We start from the raw sequence: 27,019 nt of genomic DNA, 5'->3' as shown, positions 1-27,019 counted from the left end.
GCAGCCAAGATGTCCACAGCCACTGCTTGAGTCATACTTTAATAAGAAGATTGTTCCTTGTCTAAAAGATGGCTTCTCTGGACAGATGCACAGACACTGTTCTGTTCCTTATACGGGAGCAAACACAGCAAAAGTTCAGCTCCTTTTCAGGAACCAAGCTGCAGGAACCAGGTACCATTTATAATCCTGGGAAAGATGGGAGGGGAAATGGTCCCTAGTTGGTGAAGGTGCATATGTCAAGTGGAAGCTCTAGGGAGCATCCCTGCCCAGGGTTTTGCACCTGCATCTCAGCCTCCAAGGGACAACCTGAAGAAAAATATGTTTGGACATCTTCCTCTCCCTTCCCAGCCAACCCCCATGGCAATCAGCCAAGCTCTTGCCTCCAAGACACTTGCTGAGCCTTGAAAACTTGTCTGAAGCTGACACAGAAAAATTGCCAGGACTCAGAGGGGAGCATATTTTGGATCAGGTGTGATCAGCACAGATTTACCAAGAAAGTTAGAGAATGAGCTGGTGTTAGGGTGGCTGCAAGTCTCTTGGAGCCAGGCCCCAAACTTCTATGAAGTAGGCTGGACATGTTTTCCAAACTCAAGGCCTGGAACCACCCTCCTCCCCTCCCAGGACATGTACATGATCAGGGTATTCACACTGGGCTCAAGGTCTCCCACCCACCCGCCTGAACCATGCACTGACCTGAGTAATATTAGCTCGCATATGGCCATCTTGACAATTCCCAGAGTTCAATATCATTTTTCCTGGTAGAATGGAAGACTTTTTAGGGCAGAGACTTTCATTTTGGTCTTTTTTATCACCAGAAGCTAAAACACTGCCTGAATACAGGAGACACCGAGTCAATGTTTGTTGATTAGCCTACTCCAGGCAGCCTTTCCTGGTCCCCACTTCCAATTGTCCCATTGCTAGTGTCTTCCCCTCTTTTTTTAACCAGGGCAGTTATGTGGCATAGTGGATAGAGTGCCAAGACTGGACTCAGGAAGACTCTTTTTTTATAGTTCAAATCTTACCTCAGACACTTATTGGCTATGTGACCCTAGTCACTTAACCCTGTTTACCTTAGTTTCTTTATCTGTAAAAAGAGCTGGAGAAAGAAATGGCAAACTTCAATATCTTTGGCAAGAAAACCCCCAAATGGGGTGTCAGGGCCAAATTTAATACAGGAAGAGTTAATTGGGTGGCTCACCTAAATATTGGGGTCCTGGAGATAATGAGGGACCTCTAGGTTTAAAGCTCCCTCCCCTCAGAAACTGCCTTTTTAGATATTTCTCCCAGGCTAATTAGAAAGGAGCCTTACAGCCTCTGTTCCAGAGAGGTTTTATTAGGGAGAATAAAACAAACAGCACAGGTGAAATTAATAAAATCAAAGACAAAGAAATAGGAAAAAGGAAATATGGTTAATCCTCCTAGCTTTAACCTAAGTCTATTCAAAAGAGCAGAGTAACTTACCACCTGGAGCTTGTAGCTTCAACGGAAAGCACAACTTACAACCAGGCTTGAGTGACTCGGCTGCTACTGCTCCTGCTCGCACCACCGCCAGGGAGAAAGATGGAAGAAGAGAATGAGCTCCAGAAAAGACTCAGCCTCCCCTCAGCAAGCGTCTAATTTTCCTCCCCCAAAAGGGGAGGTCCTTCAAAAATTGCCTATGGAGAGAGGCTTCTCCTTCTGACCTCAGTAGCATACATAACTTCAGGGTGGGCCAGGTGTGGCCCCTCCCTAATGAGTCAGCCCAATTCTAATTTTACCACAGGGGGCATGAAGAGTTGGACATGACTGAAATAAGACTGAACAGCAAAATTTTACTATGGTCAGAAAATTCTGTTTGGTAAAATTTCATAGACAATGGGACTTCAAAAGGTAACAACATAGCTTTGACCAATCAGAAATTACCTATTTGAATATGAAAGACAACCTTTAACCAGAGGGGTGCTCTACAAAGGTCTCCAAAGAGTAAAAGTTCAAAAGCTATAAAGTAACAACATTTCTGTTTTTTGTTTTGCTGGGCAATGGGGGGTAAAGTGACTTGCCCAGGGTCACACAGCTAGTAAGTGTCAAGTGTCTGAGACCAGATTTGAACTCAGGTACTCCTGAATCCAGGGCTGGTGCTTGATCCACTGCACCACCTAGCCGCCCCCAACAACATTTCTTATACATTGGTTTCTCAAAATTATAACAGGAGAAAAAAATATAACACTAACATAAAACAATGCCACACATTTAAAACATAAACCCCAAACAAAACTTTTTGCTAATACAATGATATTAATCCAGTAAAATGCATTGCTTAATCTTGCATGGAAAAATAATTTTATATCCCAATTTTTACACTGCAGTGCAATGAATTGGGAGATCAGTATGATATAATGAAAATCCAAACTAGTTTTAACTTTTTCTGAGGAAACAAGAATTTCTACAAGCTAACTTTACAAATTTTTTAGGCTTGGAGATCTCATTTTCCTCTTATTTCAATGAAATCTAAAGCTTCCTCAGACTTTTCTGCAATATTCTATTACATTCTAGGTTTTTATTTTGGACTTTACTAGATATTTTGATAGGTGACAAAAATGAGGGCTTTGTTCCAATTGGATGAAAGTTACTAGTTCTATATTCTTTCCTTAATCAGAATAGAAATTTCTAAAGTGTAGATATTTTCTCATCTTATCAAATAAAACCAATTTGATTTCTTAAGAACTTACAGATTCATGGTTAATTCTAATTCCTTTACATGGCAGCTTCTAATTCACCTAGACAATTAAGTTCTAAACTAGGTGGGTAATAAGCTTCAAACTGTTATGGACCCAGAGCACCCCGGAAGTTCTCTGGGGTGCATCAAAGAACCTTCTCCTTGAAAAGCTAATCCAAAGGACAAACACACATAAAGAGATAAGTGGAAACGATCACAGCGGAGCTATGTCTGGGACCCCCACCCTTCATTCTAGTCTCCCTCACCCCTGGAGAGATAAGAATAGGTGTGGCTGCTGCCTTTGTGTCCTGAGGAGAGAGATGGCTTGAGAGATCTACAGCCACCCCTCACCCAACTCCTCCAGCCACCACCAATGGGGGATGATCCTTCCTTACTAAGGGAACTTTCCATAGTCAGATGGTCACCCCCATCAGTCCTCTATAAAAGTACCTGCCTGTCTCCTGCTCGAGGAGATTGGTATCTCAGAGTCATGCTCTGTGCCATGCCTTTCTCCCCATGAGAAGAAGTCCAATGATTTATCTCTTGGTTTCCCTTCCCTTCCCCAGCCCCTAAATAAACTACTGCCTTATTCTGATTGCTTTTGTGTGCAAGAGGGTATAATTCTTTTTTTTTTTTGGTGAGGCAATTGGGGTTAAGTGACTTGCCCAGGGTCACACAGCTAGTAAGTGTTAAATGTCTGAGGCCAGATTTGAACTCAGGTACTCCTGACTCCAGGGCCGGTGCTCTATCCACCGCGCCACCTAGCTGACCTGGTGTAATTCTTTAAAGAGGAATTCCTAAGGACCCCAAACCCCCTATCCCTATCCCCAAACCCCCTGAAAGATGTTCTTTGTTGTGAGAGAAATTAACAGGTAATTCATCCAAATAGCTGCCCTGAGTAAAAAAGGCTGGAAAATGAAGGCCAGGTTACCAAAGTCAGAGTTGGATTTACATTTTTTCTGGAGTGAAGTCATGGGGAAAACTGTCAAACTGTTCTAAGTTTTGCAATCAAACCAAATCTAGCCAATAAGCTGGTATTCCTCCCAAAATGAGTGGTATTCCTCCCAAAAAAGGAAGGCACCATGCCACCATCATCAGTGTATATATTCCCAGAAAGATGCACCCTGATGAGGTCAAGGAAAAATTTTATGAAGACATGGAGACCTTATCATAAATGTTCTGAAAGAGAACAAACATAATTCTTCATGCCTTTAATGCCAGAGTAGGCACGGTCATGGCAGGGAGTTGTTGGGAGGAATGGAGTCAGAAACAGTAACAGGAGTAGTCACTACTGAAGACTTGTGCATCTCACGAGTTTCTCATCACCAAACATTGTTTTACCTTTATCTAAATTCAATAAAACTTCATGGATGCAACATTGCAGCAAACTGGCATTTAACAGGATCTGTCATTGTAAAGATGAGACTGACACTGAGGTCCTTTCCTTTCCTGAGCTGCTAAGTATTTAAACTCTATGGCAAAGAGCACAACCCCAATGGGCTGGCGACATTATTCTAATGCCCCAAATTCCTTTGCCTAGAAGACTATTTTAGAGAGAACTTGCATAAGGCAAATACTAAAATAGAAGTCAGAATAAGCAATGCAAGGACACTTTTTAGGTCTCTCTGAAGAACTTTGAAATCAATTATGAGACATGGGAAACATTGGCATAGACTGCTTGCATCAAAGAAGGTGCTATCTTCTATGAGTGAAGCAGAACTTCAGTAGCTCAAAGAAACATGAGAAGTGGGGGGCAGCCAGGTGGCGCAGTGGATAGAGCACCGGCCCTGGAGTCAGGAGTACCTGAGTTTAAATCCGGCCTCAGACACTTAACACACACTTACTAGCTGTGTGACCCTGGGCAAGTCACTTAACCCCAATTGCCTCACTAAAAAAAAAAAAAAAAAAGAAACATGAGAAGTATAAGAGACATGTCCACTCCAAATGTTCATGTGAACTAATTGTGCCTGACCTGTGATATAGCCTTGCAAGTTCTCACTTGTCTGATCATCCACAGTCAGAGACACCATACCTTGACATAATGATGTCATTTTGGTCCTCTTCAAGAAGGCAAAACAACAAAGAAACAACCAGTTTCTGCTGGACTAATTTTTTTGGTCATTTTTTTCAGATAGTGAGTTCTTGCTCCAATAATGGCAATCCTTGAATTTATTTATATATTTTTAGTTCAGAACTTTATTTTCCTAATTATATGTAAAATCAATTTTAACATCCATTTGTTAAAACTTTATGCTCCAAATCTCTTACTCCTTCCCCCCCACTTAAGAATGTAAACAACTCAATATAAGTTATACATGTGTAGTCATGTAAAACAGTTCCATATTATTCAGGTTGCAAAAGAAAACAGAGAAAAAAACCTCAAGAAAAATAAACTAAAAACAATTATGTTTCAATCTGTATTCAGACACCATTAGTTCTTTATCTGGGGATGGATAGCATTTTCCATCATAAGTCCTTTAGAATTGTCTTGGATCATTGTATTACTTTTTTTTGTGGGGCAATGGGGGTTAAGCGACTTGCCCATGGTCACACAGCTAGTAAGTGCCAAGTGTCTAAGGCCGTATTTAAACTCAGGTCCTCCTGAATCCAGGGCCGGTGCTTTATCCACTGCACCACCTAGTTGCCCGGATCATTGTATTACTGAGAATAACCAAGTCTTTCGCTGCTGATAACCTTATGATATTGCTAGAACTTTGTAGACAGTACATTTTACTTTGCATCAGGGCTGGTGCTCTATCCACTGCACCACCTAGTTGCCCCTGGGAACTGATTTTGGGACTAGGGAATCAAAGAAAAATTATGACTGGGAATTTGATACCCAAGATAAATAAAGAGGCATTGGGAGAATTCCCAGTCACCTTGAATGAGTTCAAGCCACCAGACCTGCATGAACTACATCTTAGGGCATGGAAAGAACTGAGGAATATGGCATATATCACTGTTGTTATTCACTGAAGGATCATGGAGAATGCGTATAGTGCTTCAGGTCTGAAGGGAAGCATTTCCATTTTTATACATGAAAGCAAGTACAATCTATATACTATAGGCTGGTGAGCCTGATTTTGATTCATTGCAAAATTCCAAAACGTATTAAGGATGGGTTTTGTTGGTTACTACAAAATATCTTGGTTTCATCAAGAACAGATCATGGGGGCAGCTAGGTGGCGCAGTGGATAGAGCACCGGCCCTGGATTCAGGAGTACCTGGGTTCAAATCCGGGCTCAGACACTTGACACTTACTAGCTGTGTGACCCTGGGCAAGTCACTTAACCCCCATTGCCCCACAAGAAAAAACAAAAAAACAAACAAACAAAAAAAAAGAACAGATCATGATGATTATTTATGGCCCGCATGAGAGCACAATTAGATAGATTCTCAAATGATTGGCTGGACCCAAAGAATTACCATTAATCAGTCGATATCAGCTTGGAGGAAGATCAGTCCTTGCCCCACAGCTGTTTAACATTTTAATTAATGATTGGATAAAGGTTTAGTTGGAGCACATAGCTAGGGTTTTTTAAGAGAGAAAGATAGCTACCATGCTGCATGACAGAGTCAGAATATAAAAGATCTCAGTAGGTAAGCATGTTGGCTTAAATGTAATAAAAATGAAACTGAATAAAGGTCTATGTAAAGTGTTACATTTGGATTTTAAAAAATCAGCTCTTCAAGTACAGGTTGGGAGAAGCATGGAATCTATCACAGACATTCACCTGAATAAAATATTGAGATTCACCATGATATATAGTCCAAGCACTGTATTTATTTAGGATATCTGAGTTCAAATGTTGTCTCATATTTACTAGCTATGTGATGATAATCAAGTCCCTTTGGTTGCTTCTTAGTATCTCAGTTACCTCATCTATAAAATGTGCTACCTACCTCAAAGGGGCACTGTGTGGAGAAATCTTTCCAAATCTTAAAACACCATAAAAATGTGAGTTCTTACCATTTTAATGAACTTTGATGTTAATGTCAAGAGCATGATGAGGCAACCAAATTGCCTTAGTAAATATGATCCTAGACCACATTAAGTGCAGGGCACAGTGTGGCTAGAAGGCTTCCAAGAAGTCAAAGAAATGTCTGTATCCATAGCCAAACACAGTGAAAATAAACAGTCCTTTAATCTAATGGACAATTCACCTCATATGTGCATTCTGGAACATTCAGCTAATTTAAGGAAACAAATCAATTCATTCAATGATTTAAATTTTTATTGATGCCTTCATGCTCAGGCCTTCTCTCTGTGATGGTCTCCATTTTATCCTATACACACACACACACACACACACACACACACACACACACACACACATATATCTTCTATGTATGTGATTGTGTGCATGTTATCTCCTCAATTTCATGTGTATTGGACTGTATCATTCATTTTTGTCCTTTTTAGTGGATAGAGTGAGAGACCTGCAGATAGATATTATCCTGAGACCAAATCTGGCCTCAGACTTAGGAACTGTGTGACACTGTGTAAGTCACTTAACCCCATTTGTTTCAGTATCCTCATCTTTGTTTTTTTGCAGGGCAATGAGGGTTAAGTGACTTGCCCAGGGTCACACAGCTAGTTAAGTGTCAAGAGTCACACCGCTAGTTAAGTGTCAAGTGTCTGAGGCCATATTTGAACTCAAGTCCTCCTGAATCCAAGGCTGGTGCTTTATCCACTGCACCAACTGGCTGCCCCCATTCCTAATATTTATGAATCTTTTTGGTTTGTTATTATCTTAATTGCTCCTTTGTCTTGCCAGCTTTTGCTGTGAAGAGGGGCAGCTAGGTGGCACAGTGGATAGAGCACTGGATCTGGAATCAGGAGGACCTGATTTGACACTACTAGCTGTGTGGCCCTGGGCAAGTCACTTAACCCTAATTGCTTCAAACATCCAGGGCCATCTCCAGTCGTCTTGATATATATCTTGCCATTGGACCCAGATGGCTCTGAAGGAGAGAGTGAGTCTGATGAACATTGCATAGCCCTGCCTCACTTAAATCCAATTCAACTGCAAGTCATGACATTACCTCCTGAAGTCATGGTCCTCTTTGAGAAGGAAGGACAAACAACAATTTGCTATAAAGGCAAAGAGTCAAACAACTAGGGTTTGGGTTGAGGTGGGGTGTACAAATGAATGATGACCTAAATGAGGTTAAAGTGGTTGAAAACATAAAAAAGCATTTAGTTTTTGTACTGACCTTCAAATCAAGCCAGTTGAGATATATCTTCTCACAAATGGTGAAATCTTGACCAAGTGGAACCTGGGGGACAAACTGCCCCATTTTCTTCAGAACTTCAGAAGTAGACAGTATCCCAAAGTTCATGATATCATATTTAGCCACAGGATTCTTTTCCTCACCCAAAACCACCTTGTCTCCAGCAGTATTGTCAAAGTAATGTTAAGGGTTAAAATTCTAGCTAAACTGTCTAAAATATCTAATGAGTGGTCGCCAATCAATTACAAGCTTTAGCAAGAGTTAGACTTTTAAGCATTTATTAAGGAGAATAAGAATTTGGTAAAGAGAGAGAGAAAGGCCTAGATTCCTATCTATTAAAGGGAGAGCACATTTCTAGCTCCCTTCTCTGCCAGCGTCCTCAGGAAAAAGCCCGAGACTGAGCGCCAGTCTCTTCCTTCCTCCTCCCACTAGTCTGCGTCACTTCCTCCCCGCCAAAGAAAAGACTCCTGGTCTTGCCCTCAAAGACCTTCGCTTCATGGGCAGAACTCTTCTACAGTAAGTATCCAGCAGGTGGCGTTATTCCAATCGTTACAGTCCCCCCTGTTGTTCCTCAAGAAACAAAATGTTTCCTTGACGGAACAGTAAAAAGAATATAATAACTATTGCTAACTAATAATATGTGAACAACAATATAGAAAAGGAAGAGAGGAAAGTTTTGTCCAGAGGGGTGATTTTTTGTCCTCATGAACCGATGCTTTGACATTGTTCTTGCAAAGGGAGGGCCTCTGCAGAGAGTACATATTACAGATGGTGTATATTATAACCGAAAAAGAAAAGAGAAAAAAACAAAACAAAACTGTTCATTTAAAGTCTCTGAAAGTCTTTTCTCAGATGTCCTCTAGGTATAGTCGTGGAATGGAAGTCTTTTCAGGGGTTGATGTGTGGATACTGGTAATCAGCCAGGAAATTTCCTACAAAATTGAGCTTAACACAACTTTAAAATAGCTTTGTCAATAATCAAATCAAACAATGAAAGTTCTCAAAAACATGTCTAAGGGAATTCATAATCTTAGTTGTTACACATGAAACATATAATAAAACAAAAATTGAAACATTCTTTAAAATTATAATATTACTATAGTCCCCCTTATGGAGGGTAATTGAGAAGACAATTGCTGCAATATTAATTATTAAAAATAATTTTTTATCTTTGTTTCATCACTTTTTGCATCATCTGCCTAATTATCCTCATGCCATTATGAGAAATTTTAAAATCTAATATAATTAGTAACAGATGTCAAGGCCAAATTCAACACTGTTATTTATCATAACATGGGGGTTACCATAAAAGAACAGAGAAATGATGGGATATGAGCATTCCCACACTTGAGCAATATGTACTGCCCATACAGTATGCCAGGCTTAAAATAGGTGGATGGAATATATGTCCATGCCACCGAACATATTGGAAGAAACTGAGTCAGACTTAATCAGATGCATGGGATTCAGATGTCCATGGCATCAGGCATATAGGAGGGAGCATAGAAGCTAGGTGTAGAAGTGAGATGGGTGGGATCAATACTTCCAGCCATCTGTACAATATTGTGGGGAAAAATAAAATAAAATATTAAACCAAGAGAATCCAACCTCAACATTTGTCAAAAGCCGTTCCCTCGGCCATACCTTAACTTCGTGCATGTCTCCCCTCATGTGACAGTTCAATGTCTGCTCTTTGCATGTATTCCTCTTGTGATTGGATGGCATCTTGGCCAACTGGCATCTGATAACTCAGAATAAAGGCAATTAATGTCTTAAATGATAAGTTCCCATAATCCAAGTCTCATATGGATTTAAAAATTGAGGATAATAAATGATTGCAAAAAATGTGAATACATCTTGACTTGACACAATATATATTTATGCAACAATTTCAAATAATACCCCTTTTTTTTACTTAGTATACAATTACTTTTGTGAAAAATCAGAACATATTTGAATAGAAGTTAAAGCACAACACAATCTCAAAGACAACTTTTACAAATGTTCCTCTCTTTTTTTTTTTTTTTGGAATATGCTTATCAAAAATAATACTTCTAGAATCAATTTACACTTGCCACGGCAAACAATTTGCCAGGGAAATGCTTTAAAGAGTTTGATCAAATAATCAGTTGAGAAAAAATAGCAAAAACAAATAACTCAGAATATGGGAGCACAATACTCCTAGAATTAACATTGTATTATGAAATCAAAACCATGTTTCAAAATTAGATAGATGAATGAATAAAAGAAAATACACATGGAATAATAAAAGACAATGAAATTCAAACTAGGGAAATCTAAATGAATATGAACTTAATATTAATAAGAGTATTACAAAATATAAACTTGATCGCATGACTATAAAAAGCTTTTACAAATATTCTCCTTGTTTTAGAAACTAAGTATAAGACACAATCTCAAAAGCATTAAAATCTCTATGAAAATAAACCTATTCCATTAATTCCAAAATGTATATGTAATAGCATAGAAATCCTATGTAACCTCTGACAATAATCTGAGTGAATTCAGAACACTCTTGATTCCGATATCTAAAATCCCCAATACTCATATCAATACCTTGCTGCTTACTTCTACATTTCTGTAAAATATATACCCTTCCATGGCAAAAGAAGCAGAGTCTTGAACTATGTTGATTGTCATTCTTATTCAGCTTAAGTTTTTCTTCTTTAACCCCTCTATATTGTCTGTCAGTCTTTTCACCATACAAATGCTTTATAAGATTACTAATTAAAGACAAAAGCAGGTTAGCAAAATTATGAACAAAACGAGTATATCTGGAATTTAAAGGGTTTTCTAAGGTTGTCTCAGAAGCACAGCCAGGCTGGGGAAGGGCTGAGCCTGAAGCTGCAAATGTAGTTAGAGAAAGTTGAGCATGTGCATCAAATCTCTGGACTTCCCAGGCCAGGGAAGCAATGGGCTTGGCCATGGGAGGAGTAGAGGGTGGGGTTTGGAGAGGAGGGGAGGGACCAGTGCAATTTGAATCAGACTTGATTTTGAACTCAGGCCTGGATTCCTCTTCCCCCACTTTGCCTCCAGGTGCTAGGGGATTAAAAGCTTCTAGAGGGTGGGTCATTGCCTCCAGGCATGCAAAATTAGAGCAACAATTAGTGTTAGAACTGGGAAAAGCTGCAGGAATCTCTTCAGGTTTCTCTGAAAAAGCATGGTTGGGAGAGGGAGAGATATTTCCTTGTGTGAGTAAGTTGCTGGCTCTTTTAACAAAAATAAAAAGAAAAATAGAAAATCCACAAAAACAAAGCATTAACATGATCTTATCTCCCATTTGTCTAGTTAAACAGACTAAAATAAAAAATAGGGTAATTAGGGAGTTTAAAAGGTCCATTCGAAAAAATTTAAAGGGAAAACACAGCCAGTACGCCAGTACTTAGCAGTTTAAAGGGTAGGGGAAATTTCTTACCCAACCGGAAGATCAGAAGTGAGGTTCAGCTTTCCTCTTCGTGGTCAGCCATCTGTTAAGGGTTAAAATTCTAGCTAAACTGTCTAAAATATCTAATGAGTGGTCGCCAATCAATTACAAGCTTTAGCAAGAGTTAGACTTTTAAGCATTTATTAAGGAGAATAAGAATTTGGTAAAGAGAGAGAGAAAGGCCTAGATTCCTATCTATTAAAGGGAGAGCACATTTCTAGCTCCCTTCTCCGCCAGCGTCCTCAGGAAAGAGACCCAGAGTCAGCGCCAGTCTCTTCCTTCCTCCTCCCACTAGTCTGCGTCACTTCCTCCCCGCCAAAGAAAAGACTCCTGGTCTTGCCCTCAAAGACCTTCGCTTCATGGGCAGAACTCTTCTACAGTAAGTATCCAGCAGGTGGTGTTATTCCAATCGTTACAGTAAATATTGCTCAGAGATGAGTGAAGCTAAATGGGAAGAGAATTTAGTTACTCCATCCTGTTCTCAGGCAAGGGACAACAGGTTCAAGGTCAGTGAGCCATCAGGATATCTAGTATTGCACTTACTCATGAATTCACTCACAAATGCAACAGACATTTTCTAAGCACATCCTTTAGACAACAAAACACTGTATATGTGGAAGACTCAAGTCCTGAGGGTCATATTTTGTTACACAGTTGATTTTAAGAAAGTCCTGCTTTCTTTTAGAATTCACATAAGAAAAAAAAGAATGTAATTAAAGTGTCCATGAGGGTGGTGCAGTGGATAGAGCACTGGCCCTGGAGTCAGGAGGACCTGAGTTCAAATATGGCCTCAGACATTTAACCCTTACTAGCTGTGTGACCCTGGGCAAGTCACTTAACCCCAATTGCCTCACTAAAAAAAAGAATGTAATTAAAGAATTCACATAAGAAGGAAACTCAAAGTGGAGAATAGTATTGCTAAGGTCCCTCTCTTGCTTCCTTTTCCACACTAGATGCTCAAAATAGAGGTCAATGAAAGAACTTATTTAAAGTACTTTGTAAACCTTAAAGTGCTATATAAATGTTAGCTATTACTATAAGACTATTGTTATTTTTAAAATTGAATTGAGTTTAATTAAATCTCATCCCAGCAAGAATCATTCAATCATCTATTCATTTGGTGATGGGGTCCAGGTCAGTGGTTAAAGGGAAACCTGGATGACCTTTTCTTTTTTTTTTTGAGGGGCAATGACTTGCCCAAGGTCACAAAGCTAGTAAGTGTCAAGTGTCTAAGGCCAGATTTGAACTCAGGTCCTCCTGAATCCAGGACAGGTGCTTTATCCACTGCACTACCTAGCTGCCCCATGAACCTTTTCTATACTAAGTCCCTGATCATCCTTATACTCCATGGCTGTTTACACATCAATAAGTGCCAAAGAGTCCTGGTTCTCTCTTCTGTGAGCAGTATGTACCTGTGAGCTGATTCAACTTAAGATAAGGGTGAGGCACAGGGAACAAACAGTTCTCTCTATAGATGCTTATACAGAGACTGGCATACATAAAAAATGTGTACATCCAATGGTCCAACGAGGCTTTTTTCCCTGGAACAGGAACCTGGGGTACCTGAGTTCTACTTATTCAATTAGTATTGGCATGTTTTGCACTGAAAAAGATAACTACCACATGCTTGATCATATAATCTTCAGAAGCTGCTGGGGCCAAATACAGTCTCATGTGCCCATTTGCTTCCTGCTAATGAAACATTACATCCTTAGCTATACTGGGTGTCAGGTACATAGTTGGTCACTGCTCCCACATGTGAAATCTCTGGCTTGATATAATTGACTAAAGTGTCTTTAACTCTAGCAGAGCCTTTAAGGTCAAAATCAAAAATATGAGGGAAGGAAAGAAGGAAGGTTGGTATCAAGAATCTGTCACATGTTCATCCTACCTAAAATGGCATCACCCACTTGGAAGCCAAGGGACCTGCTCCTGGAGGACAGGAAGACTGTAGATGTGTGGACATTGCATGGGTGATGCCATTTTAGGTAGTCTGGGCATATACTAAATGCCAGTGAAAGAAGGATTATTTATCAAGTATTTATCATGGGTCCACCATTGTGGTAAATGCCTGGGATACGAATATAAATATAAATAAAGCCAATCTTTGCACTCAAAGACCTTACATTTTAAAAGGGGAGACAATTACATCAGGTAGTAGGGTCAGAAGTCAGAGAGTTTTTAGGAAAGGAAAGAGATTAGACATAGTGGAGATATCCATAATATATAGCATCAGAGTAGTCTGTTCTTTAGTATACATTGTTGTTTTTCAGTCGGTTCAGTTATCTCCAACTCTTCATGACCCCCATGGGGCTTTCTTGGTAAAGATACTGAAGGGGTTGCCATTTCCTTCTTCAGTTCCTTTTTATAGATGAAGAACAAATTTAAATGACTTCCCCAGGGCATAACTAGTACATTCCTGAGGTAAGATTTGAACTTATGAAGATGAGTCTCCTTGATTCCAAGCTCAGAGTTCTATCCAGTGTGTCACCTAGCTGTCCCTTAGCAGACCTTGTTGTTGGTATTCAGTCTTTCAGTTGAGTCTGACTCTTCATGATCCCATGGAACAAAGCATGTCAGACTCTTCTATCTTTCACTATCTCTCAAATTCTGTCCAAGTTCATGTTCATTGTTTCCATGACACTATCTATCCATGTTACTCTCTGCCATCTCCTTTTCCTTTTGTTTTCAATCTTTACTGACATCAGGTCTTTTCCAATGGGTCTTCGCCCATCTTATAGTTTTGTGGCCAAAGTATTTAAGCTACAGGTTCTATATTTAACCTACCAGTGAATAGTCTGAATTAATTTCTTTTTTGGGGGGGTGGGGAAATGGGGGTTAAGTGACTTGCCCAGGGTCACACAGCTAGCAAGTGTCAAGTGTCTGAGGCCAGATTTGAACTCAGGTCCTCCTGACTCAGGGCCAGTGCTCTATCTACTGCACCACCTAGCTGCCCCTGAATTAATTTCTTTAGGTAATGACTGTGTTCTCCTCGTTGTCCAAGGGACTCTCAAAAGTCTCCTCTAGCACCCCAATTGGAAAGCCTTGATTCATGGCATTCAGCTTTTCTTATAGTCTGACTCTCACAGTCATACATTGTTACTGGAAAAACCATAAGTGTTGATTACATGGAACCTTGTCCTCCAGGGCTCTTCAATTCTGAAAGCTAAGGCATAATCAGTGGGTCTACCAAGGAAGAAAATTAACAGACCCCATCCAGGAATTACGGTAGAACAGATATGATCAAGACTGAAAGCTAGAGGGAGAAAAGGGAGAAAACCATATTTTAAAGGAAAACAATATCAAATTATGTCAGAATGTTGATCAATACAATGAGCAATCTTGATTTCAGAGGACTGATAGTGAAAACTACAACACTGTTCTTGTCAGAGTGATGATGGACTAAAGGTAATAAATGAGAGATAGTCAGATGTGGCCAATGTATCTGTTTATTTTGACTAACTATGATTTTTTTCAAATGAGGTAACATTCTATTAGGGAAGGATCTTCACAATATGACATTGATATTTTCCAAAGTATCATTAACATTAAAAAATAATGACAATAAATGTATTTTTTAAAAGAGACACTGAACTATATTGTCAATGAGATTCTTCTAAAACTTGGTTTCTTAACTCTTTTTTCGTATCATGGCCCTCTGCAGAATAGCGAAGCCTGTGGATCCCTTCTTCAAACCACATTTCCTTGTCTTTAATTCAAAATATAAAGAAAATTTGAATTTTAATTAGATGTTAGTGAAAATAAACATACTAGTTTTCTAACCAAATTCACAGATCCTCTGAAAACTATCTGTGGAGGGAATTTATCTATGGACCCCATATTAACAACCCATGAATTAAAATAAGGACCCTATTTCTCCATATGATTAAAATGGAAACTGCCATCACTTCTCACAAAGATGAGTGATTTCCTGGGAGCCTGCATTTCATTTCCATCATGTCTTGGTATTGGGAAGGGCTTCTGTATAAGGCCCCATCCTAAGCAAATAGAATGAGAAAAAGGGAGAATTATCATGAGAGAATGGAACATATACTTAATAAAGAAGGCAGCTAGGTTTTGTCATGTTTCTCCATATAACAATTTGGTCACTCATTATGGTGGTCTACCCATAATTCCATTAGTGAACTTAAGGAATAAAGCCAAAGGAAGCCAAACTAAGAAAACCAAGTAAACCAAGGAATATCCATCTGCAAGTCTGGGGATTCCAAGGAAAATGCCAATGCCAAGGAAGCCAATAAACCAAAGAATGTCCATTCATGAGCTTGAGAATGTTAATACACATCACCTCAGGAGGAGGAGCCATTACTTGCCAGGGTTGAGGCACCAGGCACCCTTCTTCTCTCACAGATCCCATTTCTGATCTAATCTGGAATATGTCATGAAGAGCCCAGGCCACAGCATACACAGCATTGTAGAGGAAATAATTGAGGCTAGACATGGTCATGTCAAAATAGTGTAGAGGCAGCATCTCCAAGGAAGCATTCGGTGAACAGTCCTCTTGCTTCAGTTTTGTTGGCTCATCTGGACATTCAAATGCTGAAACCCAGAAACTGTTAAGGAAGATGTCTCCAGGGTATTTGGCTGGAGTGACTGTTCTGAGAAAAGCTTTGAAACCAGGAATCTCCCTTGTCTGATGTGAAAATATGAGAGCTCCATGAAAAGCATTGCCATAAAGGGTCTCATGGTGACATCCCAGTGTGATGTGATTATCCAAACCTTCCAAAGTAAAAATAAACAAGGCTGATAATATCTCAGGATCATCAGTGAGTCTGTGTCACCTTGGCTGATGATACCACAATTCTGGGCATGAAAGCCACTTGGGATTCATCATGGTGTCTCTCACTGACAGGGATCTTCTCTGTGAAGGTCACACAGGCTTTGTTCCTTCTCATCTCTTCTTCCATGTCCCAGAGGAACTTCTCACCTCTCATGTCATCTGGGACAACCAGTCCCACCCAGGTCCGGCCAAAGTGTAACAGCAGCTGGACAATGCCCAGGTGCAGGGAAGAGTCCTGAGGGGCCATCTGGTAGAGGGAGGGAAACTGGGCCTTGTCACTAAGGGCAGGATCAAATGGGCCATAGCTTATCTAGATGGGAAAGAAAGATGGGTCTCATTGGGCTATATGAAAATGATACTATTGCATTGTACCAAACTTCAATGTGTCACCCAGTCTACCAAGCTTCATCAGGGAAAAAAATAGAATGGATGGTTCTAGGTGAATATAGGGGGTGAAATTCTGATCACCCCAAGGTTAGGTCAGCTGAAAGACAACAGATAGATGACAGAATACTCTGATGCTACTGGTTTTAAATTCCTCACTGCCCTGAAACCTCCATGATTTTCCCCAAATAGCTCAGGATTTCTCCTGACCCACTGTTCTTGTTTGTGGTACCAAATACATTTCCTGGGTAAAAGTGACATGTTATTAGTATGTATTAAAGATGGTGGTGGTTAAGAGGTGATGCTTTCTTCAATACTTCTATCCTTTCCCCCTTCCATCTTGTATGACATTTCACCTCAAAGAAAGGGGCAAGAGATAACAGTTATAAGACTTCCTACCTGTGGGAATCTGTAGAGATCCAGAAGGCTCCCCATCTGGACAGAAAGGGCAGATATGGCTCCTCCAATAACAGCCATGGACTTGTCCTGTCTCTCACAGCTGTAATCTGGCCCCATCCTGAGAGCCACCTCAGGGAGCTCTCCAAGGTCCTGACATCACTATGATAAGTGTTGTAGATGTGAAATCCCAAGGTAGTATTAGGGAGCAGCCAGGGATCTCTGTTGATCTCTTCCACAGCAAACATCAGGGCCAGAACCTGTTGGTAATTTTTGTACAGCCACCTGTAAGGAGAAGAGAGGAGATCAGAAACTAGCAACAAATCCTGGAGAGCTCACAGGCTTCAAGGAGACCCAGGCAGCCATGCCAAGGTCAGATCACAGAGGCTGAGGCAGCCTGATAGGTATCACAAACACCTCTTATTCACATGACTTGCACCCATGCACTGTTGATTCATCTGAAATGAAAAGTGTGGTGACAGAAAGGGAATTTCTCTAGAGTTCCTATGAGGCTGAATACCGGGAATGCTCTATGTACTCAACTTTACCTCCTTGTTTCTCTGCTTTCTGTAATGACAGCTCAAAGTTCTCCTTCTCCAAGAGTTCTTGCAAGTCTCTCTACTTTCTCTCTGGGATTATATTCCATGACACTGCATGTGTCCCATATTTATGTAAGTATTTGAATGTTGTCTTCCCCATTAGAATGTCAGCTCCTTAACAGCATGGTTTATGTTGGGGGGGAGGGGGTGTTTGGCCTTTCTTTGTATCCTTAAAACTTAGCAAAGTACCTGGCATGGAGTAAACCCTTAATAAACACTATTTTTTGCAGGGCAATGAGGGTTAAGTGACTTGCACAGGGTCACACAGTTAGTAAGTGTCAAGTGTCTGAGGCTAGATTTGAACTCAAGTCCTTCTGAATCCAGGGCCAGTGCTTTATCCACTCTTCCACCTTGCTGCCCCTTAATAAATACTTCTTGACTGATTTCCTGACCTGGGGCTCTCAGTTATTTTATTCGAGAAATATGTATCGACCAATTACTATGTCTAATACACTGTACATGTAAGGGTGGCTTCCTGGCCTCAGGCTCATAATCTTATCTAGTAGATATACACATCAGGCAGACTATGATAAATGCCACATTTATAGTACTACACATACTAGCAATTCAGAGAAGAGAGATATCCTCTCTGGCTCAGTGTGTTCTGTGAAGAGGCCATTTTTTTTCTCTTGCTGGAAATTCTCGCAGGGAGAAGCTGAGCTGTTGACAACATATCTGTTCCCAGTTTATGACCACTTGGTTCATTCCACAATATGGCTTTCATGTCCAGAGACTTTTACTTTGTCCCCACCTGAATCCCACATCTGGAACTGGGGAATGCATTAAAGAGGACTAGCCTCTGAGTTATGATGCATGGCCTACTTAGTAGAATTAATAAGTAATGATTTTGCCCTACCATGATCTTTTTCTTCCCATCTATCAAAGGACAAAGACCAGGACAGACTTCTAGCAAAGGATAGGGAACCAGAAATGACTGAGAGAAGGGATGTCAGGGTCAGGGGCCTGTGGTGGGAATCTCCTCCATTAATACATTTCAGAAACTCTATAAATTCTAGTCTTAAGGAGGTCCCTGATTCTCCGAGTGACCCTAAGTGTCATCTAGTGTCAAAGGTAGACTTTAAACTAACACTTCCCAGCTTCCCATCCAGGCTTTTATTGAATATTCATTCACACTAGTTGTCTCATCTCTTACCCACTATGGTCTCTAAATATTAAGGTAATTCTCTCGAAAATGTAATACAAATGTATTTAATATAGATGGGGAGCAATTACAAAAAAGGAGAAAAATGAGGAAAGCTGGCATGCACAAATACAAAACTTTTCTATCTATAATTTTTTTAAAAGTTTCTTTAAGTTCAGGAGCTATAAGAATTAAAACTTCAAGGAAATATTTTTCATTTGACCAATTTTAATATAACATATCTTAAAATTAAATATTATGTTTTATATGAAATGTTAAGAGAAATTCCACTCTTGGTAGGCCACACATGAATGACAACAAAAAAAATGTCAGCAGAAACATAAAAATATTTATAACAATAAATATGAATCATTATAGTTCTCCTAATAAAACAAAAATTTTCAGAATGGATTATGAAATAATATATACCAACATGTTCCTTCTGGGAAAATTTTAATTTTAAAAATAGATTAAAGTTAAGATGATAATCTAAAATACGCTATACAAGTTGAAGTTTTTTAAACCATAAATTGCAATCATCATAATTTGAGAATCTGAAAATTGAAAGGAACTTCAAAAGCCACCCAAGTTAGCTCATACATATATAAACAAGGCTCCTCTACAACAAACACAGTGAATAATTATCCAAAATTTGCTTGAAGACCTACAATTAAGGGTTATCCCTCACCTTCTAAGACAGTTGGAACATGACTGATCATTAAGAACTTTTTCTTTCTAAAAGCCCTAGATATGTTTCTTGGCATCTTCCACTTGTTGTCTGCAGGTTTGATTTTGAGAACCAACCAGAACAAGTCAAATCCTTTATCCACTAGACTGTAGTTCAGATATCTTTATGACCTGGCCTTGAGAGCTGTCATCATCCTGCTTGTTCCCCTCTGGAAATTCTGCAGTTGATCAATGCCCTCCTTGAATTATAGCATCCAGACCTGAGCATCATATTTCAAATGTCTTTTGATCATGTAACAATACATTCAGACCATCACCTTCCTAGTCCTGCAAAATAAAATATTCTTAATGTGGCCTTAAATTGTATTACCCTATTTGATTGACATATCGCATCCTAATATACCACTTTATTCCCATCAAATCAGAAAATAAATAAAAAGTATGAAAACCAATGATGTCAGGGTTATAGAGTAAGAGGTACATTGACTCATTGCTGGAAAAATTTCAAACTAGTAGAATCTTTTTGGAAAGAGAACATTATACATAGTAATAGCAATGTTATTTTAAGAACAACTTTGAGTGACATGGTAGTACAAAAATTAACTATAAAGGACTTATGAAGGAAGATGCTATCTGCATACAGAGAAATAATTGATAAATAGAGGCATATATATATAAAAATTTTACATATATGTGTATATGTATATGTGTGTATAAGTTTGTGCATATACACACATGCCTATTTGTGTCTAATGGTGGCCATCTCTAGGGCACAGAGTGGAGAAGGAAGAAAAAAAAGAAATTTACACAATAATTTTGTTGTTTATTTAAAAGGAATAGGGGGCGGCTAGGTGGCGCAGGGGCGGCTAGGTGGCGCAGTGGATAAAGCACCGGCCCTGGATTCAGGAGTTCATGAGTTCAAATCCGGCCTCAGACACTTGACACTTACTAGCTGTGTGACCTTGGGCAAGTCACTTAACCCCCATTGCCCCGCAAAAAAAAAAAAAAAAGGAATAGCAAGTTATGCATAGTAGATTTGCAATTTCATGTGCAAGTTTTTATTTTACTGTTATAAAAAATTATAAAGGATATATGAAAAAGGCACTATCTACATTAAGAGAAAAAAAACTGATAAATATGTATAGAACACTTTTACCATATATGTATATATATATTATACATATACTACATGCATATATGTTTATGTGTATATATATGTATATATATATATATATATATTCACCTATTTATGTTTAATGGTAGACATCTTGGGTGAGGAAAATTTAAAAAAGAAATTTAGATGATATAATTGTATATTTGAAGTTTCATATACAATCATGTTTTTATTATACTATGTTATAGAAATACTTGTTTTATTCCATATATTAAAAAATCAAATTTAAACAGGTCTGTATCAGGAGCAGAATTTGAATTCAAGTTCTCAGATTTTTGAGCTGGTAAGCTTCCCCAAGCTGCATCCTAAGAATAGTTTGTCCATCCATCACTGATGCTCCTATTAGTTGTGGCTCAGGAAGAACTCTTAGGTAGAAAACTATTTAAAGAGCTCATTTCGGAAGCAAAAAAGACAGTAAGAACAGTTGCAGGAAATTGGTTGCCTTGGTAGTGTCCCCACAGGACACATGGATGGTGGCCATCTTATAAGCACCATTAGTCTCAAAGAAAAATCTGAAAGGAAAATCAATCCACCCTCATTAGAGTACTTTGCACACTGCATTATCTAATGATTTGGATGGGCAACCTCCTTCATTTCTTCTTCTTCAGTGAAAGAAGACACAACTCCACTGCTGCTCACCTTCACCAGTTATTCACCTTCTGCAGTCATCCAGTCTTTGGTAAGCAATATGGTAACCTAGAAAGAGCACTGATTTCAGTATCAGAAAACCTTTCTGACCAGTAACAACAACAGTTGTTGTTGGTTGCTTGTTCTTTGTTCTGGAAGAGGATCATGATACTGGGGAGGGGATGCCATGACTGGCAGTGAATTGGATTTAAGTGAGGAAGGGCTGTGCAAGGTCACCAGCCTGGCCATGGTAGAACTTAATCGATGCTTGTTAATTGGCCTATTCTAGTCAGCCTTTCCCGGTCCCCACTCCGAACCATCCCATGCTAGTGTATTCTACACTCAGAGTCCATTCACTAAATTCCATCTACTCTGTATAAAACTTCTTTTCACCCAGTTCTCATGTCTCTCCTATTAGTATGTGAGCTCCTGAAAGAAAAGGAGTTTGTTTTTGCTTTTCTTCATATACCTTGTGCTTGACAAGGTGTCTGCCACAGAATAAGCTTGTAGCTGTTGACTATTTCACTTTTTCCCTTGTTTCCCCAGACCTAGTTCAGTGTCTAGTGCTTGAAGATTAAAATCTGAGATAGTCCAATCCTGTAGTCACTTCATTGCTCACTAAAATTGGTTGCAATGATTTCCCAGGATCCTTGCTACCCACTATACAAATAAGCCAACACAGAATAGAGCAAGACAGGAAAACTGAAATTTATTTATCCCCTCAAGAGTATAACTATTCCATTAAAAGTGATAGACAGGGGTGCTAAGTGGCACAGTGGATAAAGCACTGGCCCTAGATTCAGGAGAACCTGAGTTCAAATCCAGCCTCAGACACTTGACACTTACTAGTTGTGTGACCCTGGGCAAGTCACTTAACCCTTATTGCCCTGCAAAAAAAAAGTGATGGACATGTGTCTCACAATTCTGCAGATGACATATATCTCTATATACATGTATATGCATGCATACATAAATTCAAAGGTGTGCTTCCTCTCCTGCTGAGCCATATGACCCAGAGAGAGTAATATGAAATGTTGCATACAAAGGAGTTTTGGCTAAGATCAAGTAAGGCATGGGGCAGCTAGGTGGCACAGTGAAGAAAGCACTGGCCCTGGATTCAGGAGGACCTGAGTTCAAATCCAGACTCAGACACTTGACACTAGCTGTGTGACTCTGGGCAAGTCACTTAACCCTGATTCTCCCCCTCCCCCGCCCTGCTGTAACGATTGGAATGACGCCACCTGCTGGAGACTTACTGTAGAAGAGTTCTGCCCATGAAGCGAAGGTCTTTGAGGGCAAGACCAGGAGTCTTTTCTTTGGCGTCAGGAAGTGACCCGGGCTAGTGGGAGGAGGAAGGAAGAGACTGGCGCTCGCTCTGGGGCTCTTTCCTGAGGACGCTGGTGGAGAGTGGGGCTCGAAATGTGCTCTCCCTTTAATAGATAGGAATCTAGGCCTTTCTCTCTCTTTACCAAATTCTTATTCTCCTTAATAAATGCTTAAAAGTCTAACTCTTGCTAAAGCTTATAATTTATTGGCGACCACTCATTAAATAGTTTAGACAGTTTAGCTAGAATTTTAGCCCTTAACAGATGGCTGACCACGAAGAGGAAAGCTAAACCTCAGTCTTCTTCTGATCTTCTGGTTGGGTAAGAAATTTTCTCTACCCTCTCCCTTTAACTGCTAAGTACTGGCGTACTGGCTGTGTTTTCCTTTAAATTTTTTCAAATGGACCTTTTAAACTCCCTAATTACCCTATTTTTGATTTTAGTATGTTTAACCAGACGAATGGGAGATAAGATCATGTTAATGCTTTGTTTTTGTGGATTTTCTATTTTTCTTTTTATTTTTGTTAAAAGAGCCAGCAACTTACTCACACAAGGAAATATCTCTCCCTCTCCCAACCATGCTTTTTCAGAGAAACCTGAAGAGATTCCTGAAGCTTTTCCCAGTTGTAACACTAATTGTTGCTCTAATTTTGCATGCCTGGAGGCAACGACCCACCCACTAGAAGTTTTTAATCCCCTAGAGCCTGGAGGCAAAGTGAGGCCAGGGGAATCCAGGCCTGAGTTCAAAATCAAGTCTGATTCAAATTGCACTGGTCCCTCCCCTCCTCTCCAGACCCCACCCTCTACTCCTCCCATGGCCAAACCCATTGATTCCCCTGCCAGGGAAGTCCAGAGATCTGATGCACATGCTCAACTTTCTCTAACTACATTTGCAGCTTCAGGCTCAGCCCTTCCCCAGCCTGGCTGTGCTTCTGAGACAACCTTAGAAAACCCTTTAAATTCCAGATATGCTCGTTTTGTTCATAATTTTGCTAACCTACTTTTGTCTTTAATTAGTAATCTTATAAAGTATTTGTATGGTGAAAAGACTGACAGACAATATAGAGGGGTTAAAAAAGAAAAACTTAAGCTGAATAAGAATGACAATCATCAACATAGTTCAAGACTCTGCTTCTTTTGCCATGGAAGGGTATATATTTTACAGAAATGTAGAAGTAAGCAGCAAGGTATTGATATGAGTATTGGGGATTTTAGATACCGGAGTCAAAAGTGTTCTGAATTGACTCAGAGTGATAGTATCAGTTCAGAGGTTACATAAGATTTCTATGCTATCATATCTACATTTTGAAATTAATGGTATGGGTTTATTTTCATAGAGATTTTCATGCTTTTGAGATTGTGTCTTATACTTAGTTTTCAAAACAAGGAGAATATTTGTAAAAGTTTTTTAGTCATGTGATCAAGTTTATATTTTAATACTCTTATTAATATTAAGTTCATGTTCATTTAGATTTCCTTAGTTTGAATTTCACTGTCTTTTATTGTTCCATGTGTATTTTCTTCTATTCATTTATCTAATTTTGAAAAAATTGCAAGATGGTTTTGATTTCATAATACAATGTTAATTCTAGGAGTATTGTGCTCCCATATTCTGAGTTGTTTGTTTTTGTTATTTTTTTTTTCTCAACTGATTATTTGATCAAACTCTTTAAAGCATTTCCCTGGCAAATTGGTTGCCATGGCAAGTGTAAAGAAGTATTATTTTTTTGTTTGTTTGTTTTTAGTGAGGCAATTGGGGTTAAGTGACTTGCCCAGGGTCACACAGCTAGTAAGTGTGTGTTAAGTGTCTGATGCCGGATTTTTGAACTCAGGTACTCCTGACTCCAGGGCCGGTGCTCCATCCACTGCGCCACCTAGCTGCCGCCAAGAAGTATTATTTTTGATAAGCATATTCCAAAAAAAAAAAAAAAGAGAGGAACATTTGTAAAAGTTTTCTATTTTCAAAAAAAAAAGCTTTCTTTGAGATTGTGTTGTGCTTTAACTTGTATTTAAATGTTTCAATTTTTCACAAAAGTAATTGTATACTAAGTAAAAAAAAGATATTATTTGAAATTGTCGCATAACTATATATTGTGTTCTGAGTCAAGATGTATTCACATTTTTTGCAATCATTTATTATCCTCAATTTTTAAATCCATATGAGACTTGGATTATGGGAACTTATCATTTAAGACATTAATTGCCTTTATTCTGAGTTATCAGATGCCAGTTGGCCAAGATGCCATCCAATCACAAGAGGAATACATGCAAGAGCAGACACTGAACTGTCACATGAGGGGAGACACGCATGAAGTCAAGGTATGGCCAAGGGAACGGCTTTTGACTAATGTTGAGGTTGGATTCTCTTGGTTTAATATTTTATTTTATTTTTCCCCACAATATTGTACAGATGGCTGGAAGTATTGATCCCACCCATCTCACTTCTACACCTGGCTTCTATGCTCCCTCCTATATGCCTGATGCCATGGACATCTCAATCCCATGCATCTGATTAAGTCTGACTCAGTTTCCTCCAATATATTCAGTGGCATGGACATATATTCCATCCACCTATTTTAAGCCTGGCATACTGCGTGGGCAGTACATATTGCTCAAGTGTGGGAATGCTCATATCCCATCATTTCTCTGTTCTTTTATGGTAACCCCCATAATTATCTCAGGTGTCATGTGTTAAGGGCTAAAATTCTAGCTAGTCTGTCTAAAATATCTAATGAGTGGTCGCCAATAAATTATAAGCTTTAGCAAGAGTTAGGCTTTTAAGCATTTATTAAGGAAAACAAGAATTTGGTAAAGAGAGAGAGAAAGGCCTAGATTCCTATCTATTAAAGGGAGAGCACATTTCTCGCTCCGCTCTCCACCAGAGTCCAAAGGAAAGAGAGCGAGCCTGAGCGCCAGTCTCTTCCTTCCTCCTCCCACTAGCCCGCGTCACTTCCTGACTCCTGGTCTTGCCCTCAAAGACCTTCCCTTCATGGGCAGAACTCTTCTACAGTAAGTATCCAGCAGGTGGCGTTATTCCAATCGTTACACATGATAAATACAGTGTTGAATTTGGACTTGACATCTGTTACCAATTATATTAGATTTTTAAATTTCTCATAATGGCATGAGGATAATTAGGCAGATGATGCAAAAAGTGCTGAAACAAAGATAAAAATTATTTTTAATAATTAATATTGCAGCAATTGTCTCCTCAATTACCCTCCATAAAGGGGGACTGTAATATTATAATTTTAAAGAATGTTTCAATTTTTGTTATATGTTTCATGTGTAACAACTAAGATTCTGAATTCCCTTAGACATGTTTTTGAGAACTTTCATTGTTTGCTTTGATTATTGACACAAAGCTATTTTAAAGTTGTATTAAGCTCAATTTTGTAGGAAATTTTCCTGGCTGATTACCAGCATCCACACATCAACCCCTGAAAAGACTTCCATTCCACGACTACACCTAGAGGACATCTGAAAAAAGACTTTCAGAGACTTTAAATGAACAGTTTTGTTTTTGTTTTTTCTCTTCTCTCTTTCTGTTATAATATACACCATCTGTAACATGTATTCTCTGCAGAGGCCCTCCCTTTGCAAGACCAATGTCAAAGCGTCGGTTCATGAGGACAAAAAATCGCCCCTCTGGACAAAACTTTCCTCTCTCCCTTTTCTATATTGATATTATCATATTGTTAGTTAGCATAGGTTATTACATTCTGTTATTTTTGACTGTTTCATCAAGGAAACATACCGTTTCTTGAGGAAACAAAGCGGGGAACTGTAACGATTGGAATAACACCACCTGCTGGAGACTTACTGTAGAAGAGTTCTGCCATGAAGCGAAGGTCTTTGAGGGCAAGACCCAGGAGTCTTTTCTTTGGCGTCAGGAAGTGATGCGGACTAGTGGGAGGAGGAAGGAAGAGACTGGCGCTCAGTCTCGCTCTCTTTCCTGAGGATGCTGGTGGAGAGTGGGGCTCGAAATGTGCTCTCCCTTTAATAGATAGGAATCTAGGCCTTTCTCTCTCTTTACCAAATTCTTATTCTCCTTAATAAATGCTTAAAAGTCTAACTCTTGCTAAAGCTTATAATTTATTGGCGACCACTCATTAAATAGTTTAGACAGTTTAGCTAGAATTTTAGCCCTTAACACCGCCCTGTCCGCAAAAAAGAAAAAGAAAAGTAAGATCAAGTAGGGCAAGTAGCCAGGAAAATGGGTCCATTAAAATGCTAAAATTTTTACAGAAGTCTTTAACATCTTCTTGTCAGGTAATCAGTATTTGCAAAACTCCTACTCTGTGTCTCAGTGGATAGACCACTGGGCCTAGAATCAGGAAAACTCATCCAGAGTTCAAATCAGGCCTCAAGCACTTATTAACTGTATGAACCTGGGGAAGTCATTTAACTCTCTTCATTTCAGGCTCCTCATCTAGAATGTCATGGAGAAGCTGAAAAGCAGGGGAAAGGGTACACCTTTGCAGCGGCATAGTGGCAAAGGCCAAAGTCGAGT

At 39.3% G+C, this 27,019-nt stretch overlaps 1 protein-coding gene across 1 annotated transcript; it reads right to left on the bottom strand.

The window, feature by feature from the left end:
* Positions 1 to 135: 135 nt before the first annotated feature.
* Positions 136 to 26,996, bottom strand: LOC122748335 (vomeronasal type-2 receptor 26-like). The gene is given in 9 exon segments (XM_043993993.1): positions 136 to 186; positions 7,913 to 8,111; positions 11,797 to 11,819; positions 15,703 to 16,070; positions 16,073 to 16,189; positions 16,192 to 16,483; positions 16,957 to 17,063; positions 17,066 to 17,238; positions 26,983 to 26,996. Coding segments are annotated over 9 exon segments (1,344 nt in total).
* Positions 26,997 to 27,019: the final 23 nt, after the last annotated feature.

The sequence above is a fragment of the Dromiciops gliroides genome, chromosome 3, assembly GCF_019393635.1.
Source record: "Dromiciops gliroides isolate mDroGli1 chromosome 3, mDroGli1.pri, whole genome shotgun sequence".
Classification (NCBI taxonomy): domain Eukaryota; kingdom Metazoa; phylum Chordata; class Mammalia; order Microbiotheria; family Microbiotheriidae; genus Dromiciops; species Dromiciops gliroides.
The sequence above is the reverse complement of the archived record's forward strand: the minus strand, read 5'-3'. Positions and strand labels throughout refer to the sequence as shown.